Source organism: Equus przewalskii, chromosome 19 (genome assembly GCF_037783145.1).
Source record: "Equus przewalskii isolate Varuska chromosome 19, EquPr2, whole genome shotgun sequence".
In the NCBI taxonomy this organism is placed as follows: Eukaryota; Metazoa; Chordata; class Mammalia; order Perissodactyla; family Equidae; genus Equus; species Equus przewalskii.
Window position 1 is genome coordinate 8,391,471 of NC_091849.1, and position 18,039 is coordinate 8,409,509.

At 35.7% G+C, this 18,039-nt stretch overlaps 1 protein-coding gene across 4 annotated transcripts in view; it reads right to left on the reverse strand.

Annotated features, from left to right (window-relative positions):
• Nucleotides 1-18,039, reverse strand: part of BLOC1S5 (biogenesis of lysosomal organelles complex 1 subunit 5) — a 70,456-nt gene that overhangs the window by 11,384 nt on the left and 41,033 nt on the right. For 2 of the 4 annotated variants that reach the window (XR_011529575.1, XM_070584027.1), the window contains exon 5: nucleotides 8,580-8,704. Coding sequence is in view for 3 of the 4 variants with exons in the window: in XM_070584027.1 (XP_070440128.1) it covers nucleotides 8,580-8,704 (125 nt within the window). In the remaining variant the exon portion in view is untranslated. Of the gene's footprint in view, nucleotides 1-8,579; nucleotides 8,705-11,542; nucleotides 13,089-18,039 lie in introns of those variants that run through there. The other 2 variants (XM_070584028.1, XM_008517580.2) reach the window with 2 other exon arrangements.

Genomic DNA, 18,039 nt, shown 5'->3' on the forward strand with positions numbered 1-18,039 from the left:
ACCTACATGAGACTCTAGGACAATAAACCCAAGATGGATGCAAGAGATATGCATATACAAATCAGATGCAGAAGAAAGGAAGGTGTTTTGTTACAGTCTTTTGATTGTAGACACCACTGGCACCTGGGATCTCCAAAACCATCCTAACTTACTTCATGGTAACTCAGGTCTGTGAATGCAGGGCTAGTTTTGGCAAGAAAGAAGGAAAGAAATGAAAATGAGCCCTTGGAGACTTCCCTTCAGCCCGACTTGTCATTTTTCCAGTCCCAGTGTAATCCTATAGGCAGCAAGCTCACAGCTTGTCACCTCACAGAACAGCCCACACTTAGAAAACCAAGGTCAAAAGTTACGGAAGCTCGTTGCATCTGCAAATGGAGATGCCTTTATCCAGTGGCAGGTTTAAAGATGTGTCATTGTCACCTAGTACATATAAGGATGTGTTGGCGTGCGTGGTGGTGGTGGTGGTGGTGGCGCTTCTCTTTTCTCATCTACTTCTTATTCTTAACAAATCCTATTAAAAACTTCAAAATCTCTTCAGCACCAGATAAGACAGAAACAGACTTCATCTGGAAGTGAAATGGAGAACTTTCCGTTTCAAGACAGTAAGTGTACCAATAGGAAGGGAAGTAGACTGGTGTGAGGCTGGAAGGGTTTGGCCTAAACTCTAGAAGCCTCCCCTCAGGAACTAAGAGATTCTGCTTCCCCTGTGCCTGTTTGGCAACGCTACTTTGCAGCTACAGCAAGAAAGGTGCATTCCAGGTCCCACGTGTTGATACTCTGGATTCATTTCTCAAAAAAATCATTAAATACAGGGGCTGATTACTAGCTTACATCATTACATACTACTGGTCCTATAATTTTTTTTTTTAAAGATTGGCACCTGAGCTAACAACTGTTGCCAATCTTCTTTTTTTTTCTTCTTCTTCTCCCCAACGCCCCCCAGTACACAGTTGTATATTCTAGCTGTGAGTGCCTCTGATAGTGCTAATGTGGGATGGTGCCTCACCATCGCCTGATGAGCGGTGCCATATCCATGCCCAGGATCCGATCCCATGAAACCGCGGGCCACCGAGTGGAGCACACGCACTTAACTACTCGGCCACGGCGCCGGCCCCCTGGTCCTATATTTTGAGGCACGACAGTCTTCATGGGCTAGCTTAGAGCCTAATCCCTATGTACATCATTGTTTCTATCTGAAGATTCATTCCAAGTTCGAAATAGATGACCTAAATTTTTAGAAAAAAAACTATATTTGTTAATTGGGAGTAATTGTTTTTTTCAGAGAGAGAAGATGTCAAGCCTCTACTTTCACAGTATATAGTTGACCTTAAAAGCTTTTCTGAGAGAAATAGCAAATATTTTAAATCAGGTAAAGATAGACTAGAAATCTAGTCTAGTGATGGTATAGACTAAGAGTAATGAACACATTCCTTTGGTCTTTATCTTCACGTTCAATCAGTGTAAAACACAAATGTAATGTAAATAGTAAGGATAATTCAAACCTTCCTTAATCAAACTCAGGACTAGCATTATACTATGGACAGAACTTTCCTTTCTTAATCAGCACATATTCTAAGCATGGCACATAAAATACATTCTTTGTCCTTGCACAATTTAGTCTTCCGGGAAAGGAAATGGAAAATCCTTAAATAGGAGTAGCTGCTTAATAAAACACCATGGTATTTTCTCACTAATTATATAAAAGCAAAATATTTATCTAAAAGACATAAGATATCTTTTTGATATCTTAGTATCTTTTGATTTTCCTAATTTATAGTGATTGGTGTTCTCAAAAGCAAAAATTCAGTCACTTGGGCTAACAATTATGAATAGATATAAAAAGGCAAGAGGGCTCATTATCTAAATCTGAAGCTGTGCTAGTAATTGTCATAAGTAATATAAACAGCACATAGACTTATTTATATATGGATGTTAAAACTTCCCACAATCTTAAATTCCAAACCAAGATCTTCATCTCTATCCTGCCCTGTCTAGACTAGGAATGGCTATTTTCAGCTACATTCTCAAAAATCCACGTGCAGGGTGGTAATTTCCTCTATCAGTCACACAGCTGAGTCTATAGAGCAACGTTCCTGTAACACTTTCATCGTGCCACTGACTCCAAGAGTCCCTTCACCTACAGGATAAGCACAAATTACTAAAATTGGAAATGACGTGAAAATTGTCTAAGTGCTGTGTTTAAGTCCCTGTATAAATTTAGTGACGGAAGCATGACTAAAACCTAGGTTTTTTGACTTCCAAACCAGTGTACTTCCCAATTTCGTCTTATCTACCATTGTTTTCAACATCAAAGAAGTCTATTAATTATCATTGGAATTTGCCAGTATTTCCATCCGTGTTTTTGACAAACAAAGGCAGAAACCAAGCTTTATTCACTTTTTCATACTTGGTTATCTGTCTAGGAATATAAAGTGGCTGGAATACAGGTAGTCCATAAATACTTGTTGAACTGAAGGGAACCAGGTATTTGCCATCCTTTTCATTCTCTACATCCTATTGAATTCAAGTTTTATCTTTATTACTAACGATTCTCTGATCACAATTCACAAAGATAGCTCCTACTTGGAATACACTTAATCATAAATCACTTTCTAGATATATCATAGTCTTTGATATATTATATAACACTACGGTCTTAGTTTTTCTTGTTTTATTATTAGATGCGCACTTTATTACAAATTCCTTTAAGATGGTGTGCTATTATTGAGAATATGTCTCTCGGAATAGAATCCAGACACAGCGTGACATTCCAATGAATAAATGCTTATTAAATTCTACTTGGCTTCCATACTAGGTGGAAAAAAACAGCCCAACAAAAGCTTTTTAATTCTTCTTATTATTTTCCATCAATTACCGTAAGTTTGTCTCTAAAAATTAATTTAGGAATTGTAACTCTACCTTAATTTGGTGGAAAGGACCAAGGGTTTTTCAAAATCCATTTGAGAACATTCCTGGGAGTGCTCTGTTTCTTGATTAGATTTTGGTTCTAGAAATTGCAACCTAGTGAACTGTATACTAGTCTACACCTCAAGATAAAGTCCGAGACATCAGCAGGGGGCTTTCACTGCACTTTTCCTGTTAATGAAACTCTCACATCAATTACATAGTGAAAGAATCTGTATGTTTGAGACGTGAAGAGAGTTAGGAAAAAAGACAATTCTCAAAAGTATTGAGATACTGTACATGCTTTCCTACAATTTGGTATTTTTGTCCAGTGATCACAGTGACACCTGCTGGCTTTTAGCTGTATATTTCAGATTTCAAGTGAAGAACAGATTCTTTAGCATCAAAATTTCTTAGTAAAATTAAATATTAATGTTTTCCATTTTAAGAGATTATTTGATATGTAATTATTTTAAAACAAAATTTATTTAATACATAATTGACCACATCAGATTTTTCTTTTTTTCTGCGACAATGATCTCACTGTAATTTTATGAACTATTTTCTTTAAAAAGATATATTTACAAAAAAGTTGCTTAAGCATTTCTGAGTACACGAAGTTTCTAAAAAAATGATGTGGTTTTCTTTTCAAATTCTCTACAAGTTCTATTTTAAGGAAATGTATTATATTAAACCTTAAAAACATTTACAGAATTCTTTGAAGAACTGTAATTTTAGCAACATGGGCAATTTCATAGAAGTCAACAATTAGATCTATGGAGTAATAGAGAAACTTTTAAACACAGTCTAGTTAACTTCCTACACTGACTTTTTTCTTCCAGTTTTATTGAGATATAATTGATATAACATTGCAATAGTTTAAGGTGTGCATGAGTTGACATACGTATATATTATGAAATGACTACAATAACTGAACATCCAATACCTCACAGTCGTAATTCTTGTGATGAGAACTTTTAAGATGAACTGTCTCAGCAACTTTCAAACATACAATATAGTATTGTTAACTATAGTCATCGTGCAGTACGTTACCTCCCCAGAACTGATTAATCTTTTAACTGGCAGTTTGTACCTTTTGATCCCCTTCACTCATTTCATCCACTCCCCGACCTCTGGCAACCACCAATCTGTTTGTCCCTAGGAGTTTGGGTTTTTTTTTTTTTTTTTTTTTTTTTTTTAGATTCTACATATAAGTGGATCATACAGCATCTGTCTGACATTTCACTTGGCATAATGCCCTCCAGATCCATTCATGTTGTCACAAATGGCAGGATTTCCTTCTTTTTTATGGCTGAATAATATTCCCCTGCATATATATCTATACCACATTTTCTTTATCCATTCACCCCTCAATGAGAAACTTAGGTGGTCTCCATGTCTTGGCTATTTTAAATAATGCTATAATAAACATGGGGGTGCAGATATGTCTTCCAGATAGTGATTCCATTTCCTTCGGGTATATACTCAAAAGTGAAATTGCTGGATCATAGAGTAGTTCTATTTTTAATTTTTAAAGGAATCTTCATACCATTTTCCACAGTGGTTGCACAAATTTACATTCCCACCAACAGTGTGCCAGGGTTCCCTTTTCTCCACATCCTCACCAACACTTGTTACCTTTTGTCTTTTGATACAGCCATTCTAACAGGTGTGAGAGAATATCTCATTGTGGTTTCATTTGCAGTTCTCTGATGATTACTGATGTTGAGCGCCTTTCCACATACCTGTTGGCCATCTGTATGTCTTCTTTGGAAAAACGTCTATTCAGTTCCTTCACCCATTTTTAAATCAGATTTTTGTTTTTTGCTACTGATTTATATGAGTTCTTTATACTTTTTGAATATTAACCCCTTAACAGATATATATGATTTGCAAATATTTTCTCCCACTCTGTAGGTTGGCTTTTCATTTTGTTGATGGTTGCCTTTGCTGTGCAGAAGATTTTTAGTTGGATGTAGTCCCAATTTGTTAATTTTTGCTTTTGTTGCTTTTACTTTTGGTGTCAGATTCAAAATATCATTTTCAAGGCCAATGTCAAGGAGCTTACGCCCTATGTTTTCTTCTAGGAGTTTTACAGTTTCAGGTCTTACATTCAAGTCTTTAATTCATTTTGAGTTGTTTTTTGTGTATGGTACAAGACAGGGGTCCAGTTTCAATCTTTTGCATGTGGTTGTTTAGTTTTCCCAGCAACGTTTATTGAAGAAATTATCCTTTCCTCATTGCGTCTTCTTGGCTCTTTCGTCATAAATTAATTGACCATATATTCGTGGGTTTATTTCTGGGCTCTCTGTTCTCATTGATCTATGTGTCTGTTTTTATGCCAACATCATACTGTTTTGATTTCTATAGCTTTGTAATATAGTTTGAAATGAGGAAGTGTGATGCCTCCAGCTTTGTTCTTTCTCAAGATTGTTTGGGCTATTTGGGGTCTTTTGTGGTTCCATATAAATTTTAGAACTGTTTGTTCTATTTCTGTGAAAAATGCCACTGGGTATTATGGACATTAACAATATTAATTCTTCCAATCCATGGGCACAGAATATCTTCCATTTACTTGTTTATTTTTCAGTTTCTTTCATCAATGTCTTATAGTTTTCAGTGTACAAATCTTTCACCTCTTTGGTTAAATTTATTCCTGGGTATTTTATTCTTTTAGATGCAATTGAAATGAGATTATTTTCTTAATTTCTATGACAGTTCACTGTTAGTGTATATAAAACGATTAGCTTTTGTATTTTGATTTTGTATCCTGCCAACTTTACTAAATTTGTTTATTCATTCTAACAATTTTTTGGTAGAGTCTTTATGATTTTCTATATATAATATCACAGAAGAAGTGAAACTGTCTCTATTTGAGGATGACATTGACTTCTGTTATAGTCTAATTTTTCACTTATAAACAGTGATAATATTTCTATGGCGGCTAACTTTTCCATGCCCACCTGGTCTCAACCAAACTTAATTTTCTTTTTTAAGTTTAAGAGGAGAAAACAATTACTCCAAAGGAATGATGGAAACCATATATTCTCTATTCATTTCAATTTTTAAAAAGTATAGTACTGCCTGTGTTGGCTACGGAGTAGATGAACTGGCCAAGAGGGCAGGGTGCACTGCAAGGGGCTGGGTCCTGTGCAATCTCTCTCTCCTCTTGCTTTACTAGCTGGACCACGTGAACCTGGTGCATGCTGACTGTTCTCAGTAATCTCAAACCATCCACTGGTCCTTCCCCAGGTGGCACTCATGTTATACTCTATCCTGTGGCACAGCCTAACCATCCAATAAATCACCAAACAGTAGTACATACCTTATTAACTCAGAATATTTAAGAAGACTGAAATTTCACATGTTGACTTATTAATGTTTGTAGTACGTAAAGCATTCTTTTTTAAAAACTACGTAATTACAAAGAAAAATTTGGGGATACATCTGTACTATGGATTTTCAAGATATCATTTATGGATTTTTTTTAAACCAAAAACGTATTGGTTACTCTATCTGATGTGTGGAGGTTAGCTCAAATTTAGGTGAGCAAAACATGATGTTCCCTGTATTTTTTTTTAACTCTTTCTATAAAAGAATAGAATCAGTATGTCTTGGTTATAAGGATGAAGTGAGATTAAACTACATTTAAGGTCCTTAGAAGCACACTGGAAGCTGTAAACTGTGTTATACAAATATAAGTATTGTGTTTACTTACCTTAAAGTGATTTTGACTATTTCTTCAGAGATAATCTGAACCTAGAATTTTTGTGGGGATCAAATGTTAGTCTACTTATTAATTTATTGCTCTGTGGAGTGCATCATATTTGAAAATCTAAGTTTCTTTTCTCTTGCTTATGAAACATAAATATGAAACTCCTGCTTTGCTATTGTTGCCAGACACAAGTCACAAGAAAGCACTGTTTTCAGCAGCTAAAATTTAAAAATGAGAAGAACAAGGAAGAGCAGGCAGCACGTGATACGACGGATTTCAATCCTCCCTTCATTGTATGACCTTGAGTTGCACTAAGTTAATAAAATATTAATATTCACTTATTGGAGTTGAAAATTAATGAAGTAATTATAAAATTTTTCTGTAGGATTAAGAACTACTAGAAAATACTTTTTCTATAATGGTAGCTTCAAATAGTTTGACTGAATAATGTTTAAAATATTTTTCTGGTATTTTTTTATCCTGAGATATAGACTTACAGCCCTAAATGGGAAAAAAGAGCCCCTCGGGTACAAATTCAGGAAAGGCTGTCATTATGTTAAATTCCAAAGCAATAAAACCCCCCACCTTTTGATTGCAATGGCAACCAAAACCCAATATATTGAAACACATGTACATTAGGAAACAGTTCAGAAAGTAAATGGAAGTGTCCAGATAGCCTACGTGTTACAGGAGCAAAGAAGAGAATTCACGACGCATCTCAGAGGCATTTGTGACTCCTCTAGATTTTAATGGTACTTTGGGTTTAATACCACAGATCTAGTACTTCTGTCTACGTCCATAGTAGGGCCCTGGGACATCCTCACAAACCACAATAATGTTCTGAAAAGAAGAAAAACGAATCCCAAACAAAATATTCATATGAGTTATGCAGGTTCACAACAAGACTGTTGCACTCTTATCTGCTTTTATTAGCTCACAAATAGTAAAAAGAAAGAATCCAATAGTAGTAATAGAAACAAATTTGCTCACAGATAGTAAAAAGCAGCAATCAGACAGAAAGTATTTGGCACAATAATGGAAAGAAAAGGTATCTTTTATACTAGAATATGGTCACGTTCTTTTGGGGATAAATTTTAATAAAATCAACATATCCTTGTCTAACATGCCATTTCTGTACCTAGAAACCTCAACAGCTACTGAACACCAAAAATGCCAGAAAAAAAATGTGTATTTTTAATTCATGGCTAAGTTCACAGCAAATTAATGAAAACAACTGAAGGCAGATGAGGAAAAAGTGGGTAATTTAGCTCTGGAAGTGGTAATTGTGCTAACAGCATCTCCCCATCACTGTAGCCTAGAAGGACTTGTTTCAAGGTGCCATGCCTGCGTGGGGACAGGAATCACGGTCTGGGCCTCTATTAGTCTGCTCTGGCTGCCATTACAAAATACCACAGATGGGGTAGCTTAAACTATAGCGAAAAATTATTTTCTCATAGTTCTGGAGGCAAGAAGTGCAAGACCAAGGTGCTGGAAAATTCCATTTCTGGCGAGGCCTCTCTCCCGGGTTTGTAGACGGCCACCTTTTTGCTGTGTCCTCAGATGATCTTTTCTCTGTCTGTGTGTGTGGTGAGAGCATTCTGTTGTCTCATAAATAAGGACACCAGTGCTATCAGATTAGGGTCCCATCCTTATGACTTCATTTAACCTTAACTGTCTCCTTACAGGCCCTATCTCCAAATACAGTCACACTGGGAGTTGGGCCTTCAACACACAAATGTGAGGTGGGGACACAGTTCAGTTCCTAACAGGGACTGAGCTGGAGGAGAAGCAGGACTGGTGAACTCCCCAAAGGGCACCACTCTCAGTGAGCAAGTAAACACCTGCAGTTTCTCTTCTTTACTTGAAGTAGAGCTGTGAAGGAGGAAAAGGTCTCCTCTAGGAATGCTCTATCACAGCGCAACACTCCCATGTGTGTGAGGATGAAATTCCCACTACTTACAAGCGTGTGTGAGTGTGTACGCACGTGCACTGAAGGACGGGGAGGGAGAGGCAGGAAATCCCAGGTGGAAACTGACTTTGCAGAGGTCCAGGGCTAGCAGCGCCACAAGAAACAGACTGGTGCGGCTGGAAGAAAAAAGTTTCTCTGTAGGCACACACTTCAAAGAAAACAAATTCCCAAAATAAAGCTCAGAAGATATGAACTCACAATCAAAATCACTGACCACATTCGAAAACAAGTCACCATAAACTTGTTGCTTTAGACAAAACAACAAACTGTAGATTCAGATCTACAAAAAAGACAAGAAAATGGAAATTATCATATACAGAACATAAAATAAGTACATTTACTATGTTTAAAAAAAAGAAAAAGAGGCAATAATGGAATTATCCCAAATGACCAGGAAAGTCTGAGAAAGAACCAAACAACACTTCCGGAAATGAAAAAAAATATAACCTTAATTAAAAACTTGATAGGTTAAATAGGTTAAAGACAGTGAGAAGACAGAATTAACGAACTAGACAAAAGATTTAAAGAACTTATCTAGAATTTGACACATACAGAGATAGAAAACATGAAACAGAGATAAAGAGATATGGAGAACAGAGTGCAACATAAAATATAAATCTAATTTGATTTCCTAAAGGAGAGAACAGAGAATGGGGCAGGTACAATAGTCAAAAAAAATGAAAGTTGAGAATTTTCCAGAATTTATGAAAGGCACTAATTCTCAGCTTCGGAAGCTCAATGAATCTGAACAGGATAATGAAAAGAAATCCACAGCTAGACACATTGTAGGATAATGACTTTGTTTGTAGGACACCAAAGATGAAGACCTTAAACATAACCTGAAAGAGAAGACACAGCTACAAAGGAATACTGATCAGACTGACAACTGTCATTTCAGAAGCAAGAAAATAGGAGAATAATGTCATTAAATACTGAGAGAAAACAGCTGATGATCCAGAATTATATACCCAGCTAATTCTCCAAGATAATAAAATGGTAAACTTGTAGGTAAATCTAGACAAACACTGACTGCATAAAATAACTATTTTTTGGAGTCAGACCAAAATAAAACTAAAATTCTAGACACCAATTTATAAGTTGAGGGGAGGAAATCAAACTTGGTTCAAAAGTCTCCAATGACAATGTCTAGGAAGATAGTAACAATATTAACTTTAGATTTTGTTAAGTTAATTATGCAAATTAAATTTCTTGGTAAGCACTAAAAGATAAAAGTTGAGTTTTTACCTTCTAAACTAGTAGAGGAAAAGTAAATGAAAAAACAAAACTAAATCAATCAATCTGAAAGATGGCAAAATAACAAGGGCAATGAGGAAACAGAAAAAAGTGGGACAAAAAGCACAATAATATGGTATAAATAAATCCTAATATATGTGTAATTTCAACTAGATTAGACTCTCCAGTTAAAAAATAATCAGATAGAAAGGAAAAAAAAAATCTAGTTACCATTTTTAAGAAGCACATCTAAAACATAACAGAAAAGTCCAACAGAAGGATAAAGAAATATATACTATACAAATACTAACCAGCTGGTATGGCCTATATAAATATGTTTTTAAAAATACAGATTTTAAAGCAACATAAAATGAAATAAAGTACATTTTTAGAAATAGAGGCTATGACTATAAATATAAGATTCAATTCTAAAATTGGACGATTAAACAATTCTAAATTTGTATGTACCTAATAACAAAGCTTCAAAATATTTAAAACAAAAATTGAATTACAGAATTACAGGGAGAAATCAGAAAATCTACTAGAAAAGGAAATTTCAACACATCCCAGAATCTGAGAGATCAAGTAGAGGAAAAAACAGTAAAATAGAGACAATTTGAACAAAATAATTAACAAGTTTGGTCTAATGGACACCCAACAACTGGAAAATATGCATATTTTCAAACACTAATGAAACATTTACAAACAATGACCATATTTTAGGTCATAAGGCAAATCTCAACAAATTTCAACACATCAGGCATATATGGATCTATCCTCTGACCACAATTCAATTAAAGCAGAAATCAACAATAAGAACAATAAGAAGAATTTAAAAATCTACATGTTAGGAAATAAAAAAGCCCACGCGAGTCAAAAAAGAAATCATAATGAAAAACAGAAAATACTTAGAACTTAAACATTTCTATAGCACTTTAAAATGACAAAATATTATTTCATCATAAATAACCCTCTGAGGTACACAGAACCCACATTATCACTGCTCAACAGCATTAACAGCAAAAATGCTGTAAATTATGTAATTACTAAAGTTAATTTTTATATATAAATAATAAACATATCAAAGGTGTTCTGGAAACTTGGAAATATAAGTGAAAGTGTTCACTACTAAAAATATTAAAAGGCAAACCAACTGTCTCTTTTAGAAGTAATACTGAATAGCTAACAAAGTTACAAAGAAATAATTTATCATCTTAATGTTTAAAGCTCAAAAAGCCCATCAATTCATTTTGGTTTAAGAAGTCCCTTAGATCCTTACGTAATATATACAAACTCACATGGTAAAGTATTTATTATTCTTATGAGATGAACAAACACTATGAGAAATCTTGGCTGCACAAGTTGAGCAACCACAGTTAAGATACATTCCCTTCTCACATACACAGTCCTGATTTCTTGGTTACAGCATCTGTTCAATGGAGCATTGGCAATTAATAGCATTCCTAAAACTGCCTACATACAGTACAAAGGGAATTTTCATTTAAGGTTCCCCTCCCTTTTCATGTGTGCGATATTTTTGGAAGTATGTTTTTTTTTCCATCCACTAAAAGAGAATTAAGAAAATTCCAACATGCCTTAGTGTCAGCAAGTGCTCTTTTTAGTCCAGGTACCAGAGGATGATTGATGAACCTGTCAAGTCTACAGTAGCGGACAGAGAAAGTTGGCAGAAGTTCAGTGTTATTGAAAGAAATCTCAAATACTTATTTCATCTCCTCTATTAACTTTAATCACATTTTCAACATGCAGCCAAGAATGAAGCTTTGACAGTAAGCCATAAATTTACACAAGCAAGCATTGTCACTTTTCTGCAGTAGCAACACTGAGATAACATGAGAGAGTTGAGTATTTTCTTTCTTGTGCCTTTCTTTACTGAAGAGCAGTAAAAAATATTTGAAAGATTTATCTATACCTCAAATTCATTTGCCATAAATCTCTTGAAATTATTGCATTTAACTTTGCCTGGTTAATGGTAAATAAAAAATTAACTTAGTTCCTCAATTAGACTTGTTAAATGCAGATTTTTAAAGATCACAGTGATGACAGAATTGGTACATGTTTCATCATAATACACCTGCTTATAAGAACAGACGTTAAACACTAAAAAGGATTTACATTTAACATGGATCATTTGCCATGTGGGCAAATACTTCTGGTTTATTCAGAGCCAGAATCTTTATATAGCTCCAGAGGGACCCCTTGGCAGATTGTGCTGATTACTCATTAAACAGTTGAAATATATATAGACATTATTTATCTTACAAAGCTTACCCACAGCCAAACAGACACAAAAATGAGGTAAATACTATGGGCAAGATTATGGTTCTTGGAAAGGCTCAAAGTCAACTATATTTTTGGTAAGCTTTTCCTTCTAAGCATGTTTTAAAAGCTGAACATATTAAGTGCTGGAAGGCCACAGAATTCACCGTGTGTCTTGTCACCCAGTGAAACACACGGCATTATGCTGCACTGCAAAACCGGTAAGCTTCCCAACGGGCAGGTCCACCAGCAGCACGGCCATCTCTGCCGCAGGGGAGACAGGGTTGGACTCCTGCCTCTCTTAAATGTGATCTTTGTTCCCAGGACAGTCATTGCTGTCTACATTACTCATGGAATAACACTTTACACATTCTTCCAATAGCCGAGGCGGCCATGACAGGCAGCTATTATATCTGCCTTCTAAGCCACAATAATAAACTAGTATTAACCCTGTAAAAGAACGAATTAAATTATTTTTCTCTTTAACAAGTTTACACTTACAGTTCTCTGAGATAATCAATGGAAAGAAGACCAATTCTGATTAACAAAGAATACATTTATCCCATTTTTCCTCCTACTCCTCCCCATTCAAATAATCATATATAGGCACTTAAAACTGGAAAGATGTAGCACTCTTCTTTTATTAAACATTTAATTAAGACTCCAGTAGAAGCTTCTTTCTTCTGAAGTGAGAGTGCCATTGAATATATTGCTAAGCTTGAAGCAGAGGCTAAATGGTTTGGTGAGCATAGTTTTTTGGGAGTAGTCAATGTTTTCTGATTAGTCTGTCATTGTTGGGCTTCAAGTTTCTTAAAAGGTTGAAAATTTTGCTAGGTCCTTCTCCATCTCGGCATATTGTTCTTTAAGCCTCTCCACGGCTTTTCTGTGCTCTTCATCCACTTCAGCCTGTTTATTGTGTTGTTCTTTCATGAAATCCTCCCACTGGATTATATGCTGTTTTTCACTAGCTATTAAATGGTCATTATGAATCTGAGAAAAGAAAATTTGAAAGTCACATGACATTTTCCAGACAATTATTTTTCTACGCAGAAGAAACAAACATAACTTTACCTCTTGATGTTTGGTTACTATAGCAATCAGCTTGAAAGTCACAATGACAAAATTGCACTATAGTTTCAATGTCTAACAGGAACATAACATATTAGAAACATCTAAGGCGAAGGCCTCTCTTACTATGACTGAATATGGATATTCACATTTATGAAATTTTAAAAATGTCTAGTATCTTTAAATGACAACATTGAATGCAATCCAAGTAATTTTCTACCTCTGTCTTTCCTCAAATTCCATTTAACTACATATAATTCTTAAATCAAATTTAAAGAATATATGCCAAAAGAATCATCATTATAAGAAATGAAAATGTATGCCTCACATAAAATATTTTTTAGATGCATTTAAAAGAATCATAGATTATTAATCACTGGAAAAGAACTCAAGAAATATCTTCTGGTTCATTTCCATTCCTTAAAGCAAAGAAACACCAAAAGCATCTGTGTCAAATATCTAAGTTCTTCTTGAGATGTTCCTTAATATTTCTATATAAGGATGAAAAGATTCATTTCTTTTGAGTACCACAACAATAAAGATGAGACGATGTATAAATAAAAAGGCACACATTTAGTATAATTTCAATTATCTTTAAATATGGACAACAAAGAGCTAAAGAGAAAAAGAGAGTATGAAAAATAACTATACCCCTGCCTCGAAGATTCTACATACATGTCTTTAGAAGTTAAGTTTTGACAGAAACTAAGTCCTACTAAACAAACAAGCAAAAACCATGACGGATGCATACCATAAAAACCTAGAAAGCACCTAAAGTCATTATCAATTCCAGTGCTCTAATGTGAACAGGACACTGGTGCACTCAGATGCTGGTAATCCAGCTGCTGGCCACCAGAAAGACGCTAATAGGAAGAAGATGGGAACTGGGTTTTCACGCTGCCCATATAGGCCTTGCTGCTCTATTTTCTCTCTCGTCTGGGTCAAGATGAGAAGCAGGATGAAGGGCTGAATAAGCCCTCATGCTCTAAGTACCTATGAAATACATATTTCTGCTAGTCATTCTATATATCCTATCTACTTCTAAAAATCCTTCCTATAGGATTACATTATTCCAATTTTACAGATGAAGAAATGAAGGCTTAAGGACAACATTTACTTCTCTGTGGTCACTCTTATGAAGTTGTAGACTCAAACAGGTCTTTACGACACTCAAACCCATGCCTTTTCTATCACAAAATACAAATCAGATCTTTCCAGAGGAAGTGTTACATACATAGCTAAAAGTCACTTTCACAAGACAAAAAAGAAGCTATTCCAAGACCTTTTTCTGTCGGTTTGATGTGTCTTCCTAAGAACGGAAGTGGTGCAAGTGAAGAGGTTGAAGTGAGTCTGAGGTTTGAGTTATAGTGAGACATTCCCCTAAAATATGTCCCACAGACCCATGGGATCCGAACAGGAATTACAGTGGTGGGAAAAGAGGGTTAAGGAGGCGTTTGCAGATTCAATAAATTCGTGAAGCAGGTTAAACAAAATACAAAACACTTTTTAACTTTTCAGCCTCATGGATTGTAATTCTCCAAAAGATGAATAAAACATGAAGAGTTCATTAAAGTCTTTTCATGCAACTTTTGCAAAAACTATTATATTCTAAGAGAAAAGCCATAGTCAGACTAAAATAAAGAAAAATGTAAATAAACTTCCTCAAAATGGCATCTTGCTTTAGCTGTAAAAATATACAGAGGGGCTGGCCCTGTGGCCGAGTGGTTAAGTTCGCGTGCTCTGCTGCAGGCAGCCCAGGGTTTCGTTGGTTGAATCCTGAGCGCGGACGTGGCACTGCTCACCAAACCACGCTGAGGCAGCGTCCCACATGCCACAACTAGAAGGACCCACAATGAAGAATATACAACTATGTACCAGGGGGCTTTGGGGAGAAAAAGGAAAAAAACAAATCTTTAAAAAAAATAAAATAAAATAAAAATAAATAAATAAATACAGAGAATACTAAAATGCATGCTCAAATGTTGTTTAATAGATTATTCTTTTCTTTTTAATTGAAATAACATAACTGGCTCAGCTGACCCTGTGATGTGGACCACAAGACAATAGCTCATTCCACTTCCCACCAGGCAGCACTTTATCCAGTCAGCTCAATGGAGAAAAATGAAGATTTGAGAGGCATATAAACCTCGTTTGTTTCAGGGCAGGCCCTGTGGCCAAGTAGTTAAATTAGCGTGCTCTGCTTCGGCGGCCCAGGGTTTCACCGGTTCGGATCCTGGGTGCGGACATGGCACGGCTCATCAAGCCATGCTGAGGCAGAGTCCCACATGCCACAACTAGAAGGACCCACAACTAAAAATACACAACTATGTACCGGGGGGGCTTTGGAGAAAAAGGAAAAATAAAAAATCTTAAAAATAAAAAACCCCCCAAAAACAATAAAAAAACCTCATTTCAAACTGTGGTTCACTTGTTACCAGCTGCACAACTCTGAGCAAGTTAAAGTTTCTTTAACTTTAAAATGCAGAAAATAATACTTTATATTCATAAATAATATCTGTAAAGACCAGAGGTAATACATGTCAAGTGTCTAGCTCACTGCCTGGGGTGCTTAGTAAAAGATAAACAGTATTATACAAATCATAAGCAAAGCATCTAGAAGGCAGATCAAATCACTTTTTATCCTTTTATTCTCCGCAATTTAAGTTTTTTATTCTTTAATTTTAGTAACATAATTCTAGCTACAGAATCTTGTAATAATTCAGACAATCCGGGCAACTCAGAAGCAGCAGTTTCGGCCTCCTACTCCCATATGCAATTCATTCCTCCCCGATGATTCCACTATTTACCACTTGGCTATAAGAAAAGACTTTAATTAAGATGTGGCCAAATACCAGTATCACTGTTTTCAAGTTTCAGAATATATGACTAAAGATATATACAGCCAAGTAGCTTTTTCACATAAGACATATCACTTCTTGGCCTCATAGTCCAGGTCATGAGGAGTTGAATGCTGACTACTCCTGAACCCAACTGAAAATCTAGTCTTGCTTTCTTATCAAGAAGTTCCTGAAGTCACTCTACTATCTTTTCTTAGTCTCCCACCTTTAATAACAATAAGTGCTAGGCAATCTTGCATTCTTTCTAACAAATAGTAAAGAAGAAAAGGAGGGGCAGCTTATACATTCATTTACTGACAATATTGTAGTCTTCACAAAGAAAACTCAGCTACCTGGAAATAACATCTATCTGAAACTTCGTTGAGAACTATATGGTAAGACCTTGAAGCCGTTGTAAGTCGGGGACCTTGAAGAAAAAAGAAATGATGCTAGAAAGTCCATTTACAAACATCGCAGTTTTCATGAAAAGCTCTTCTGATTGTGAATCCACTTTACATGCAACTCTAACCAGGTTAACTGGCTTCCAAAACTACACCACATTAAAAGTCACAATTAGAAAAAGAAACGCTGATAAATGAGGGGGAAAAAATGATAGATGTCAGTCTTACAGTAAAGGAGAAGACAAATACAAAAACTTAAAACACACAGTATCTGAGGGCATTTGAAACAGAGAAACTTCCTTTCTTTCTTATTCCTTGAGGATATCATTGCATTCACTGTAACATAAAACTTGTATATTTTTAATAATTTCTAATTCATAAAGAAAATTTGTAACATTCAATAATTTTTTAATAAAAACCAGAATAGTATGAAATATATTTTTAAAGATTTCCATCCAAAATTGTTAAAGTTATAAAAGCACAGACAGTCCCCGACTTACAACGGTTGGACTTAGGATTTTTCCACTTTATGATGGTGCAAAAGTGATAAGCATTCAGTAGAAGCCATACTTCAAATTTTGAATGTTGCTCTTTTCCCGGGCCAGCGACATGCGGCACAAGCCTCTCTGTGATGCTGGGCAGCGCTGTGAGAGCTGCTCCCGGGCGGCCCCGCGATCACGAGGGTGAACAACCCATACGCTTACAGCCGTTCTGCACCCAGACAGCCACGCTGCTTGTCACTTTCAGTACAGTATTCAATAAACTACATGAGATAGTCAACACTTTATTACAAAATAGGCTTTGTGTTGGATGATTTTGCCCATCTGCAGACTAATGTAAGTGTTCTGAGCAGGTTGAAGGCAGGCGAGGCTATGCTATGATGCTCGGCAGGTTAGGTGGATTAAATGCATTTTCGACTTAGGATATTTTCAATTTACGATGGATTTAACGGGATGTAACCCCGTTGTAACTCAAGGAAGATCTGTATCGTGCTTAAAGAAGACAGAAATCTCAGCTCTGTGGCAAACTTGGCTATACAGAGTAATTCATTTTCTAAGATTTCTAGACACACAAGGTTTTTTGCATAAAATAGCCGAAAAACCCCAAGTTAGCTATATTTTACATATCACCTAGGAGAAAGTTAAAAAGTATTCTAAGCCACTAGGAATGAAGGTTATCTTAGGGTATCGCTATTAAAACGTGAGGAAAGGCAGTCTGGTCAGCTATAACTTTACTAGAATAGAATGACAAGGAGCTGGACTGTTGCTTAATCTGAAGAAGCAAAGATCCCGCCTCCTAAAGGAGTGCCACAATACGTCCTCACTCCTACTGAAACAATTCTAACATCAGCATGCCTCCCAGGTCATACACGAGAAAGTTATAAAATCCAAAGATTTAGCCAAACATGCCAGTGAATCTGTTTACAACTAAAAAGACCTCAGAAATAAGGAAAAACCTTTTATAAATACTGAGCTAATTGCAGATCATAATCACCTGCACACAGCACGGCTTCAAACACAGTAATTCTGCTTTTATGTTCAATAAATAAGGTTCTGTGGAAGATTTACTTTGAAATAAGGGTTCCTCTAATGAAAATACCTCTGAAAAACAATGATCATATCTCACCAGTCATAT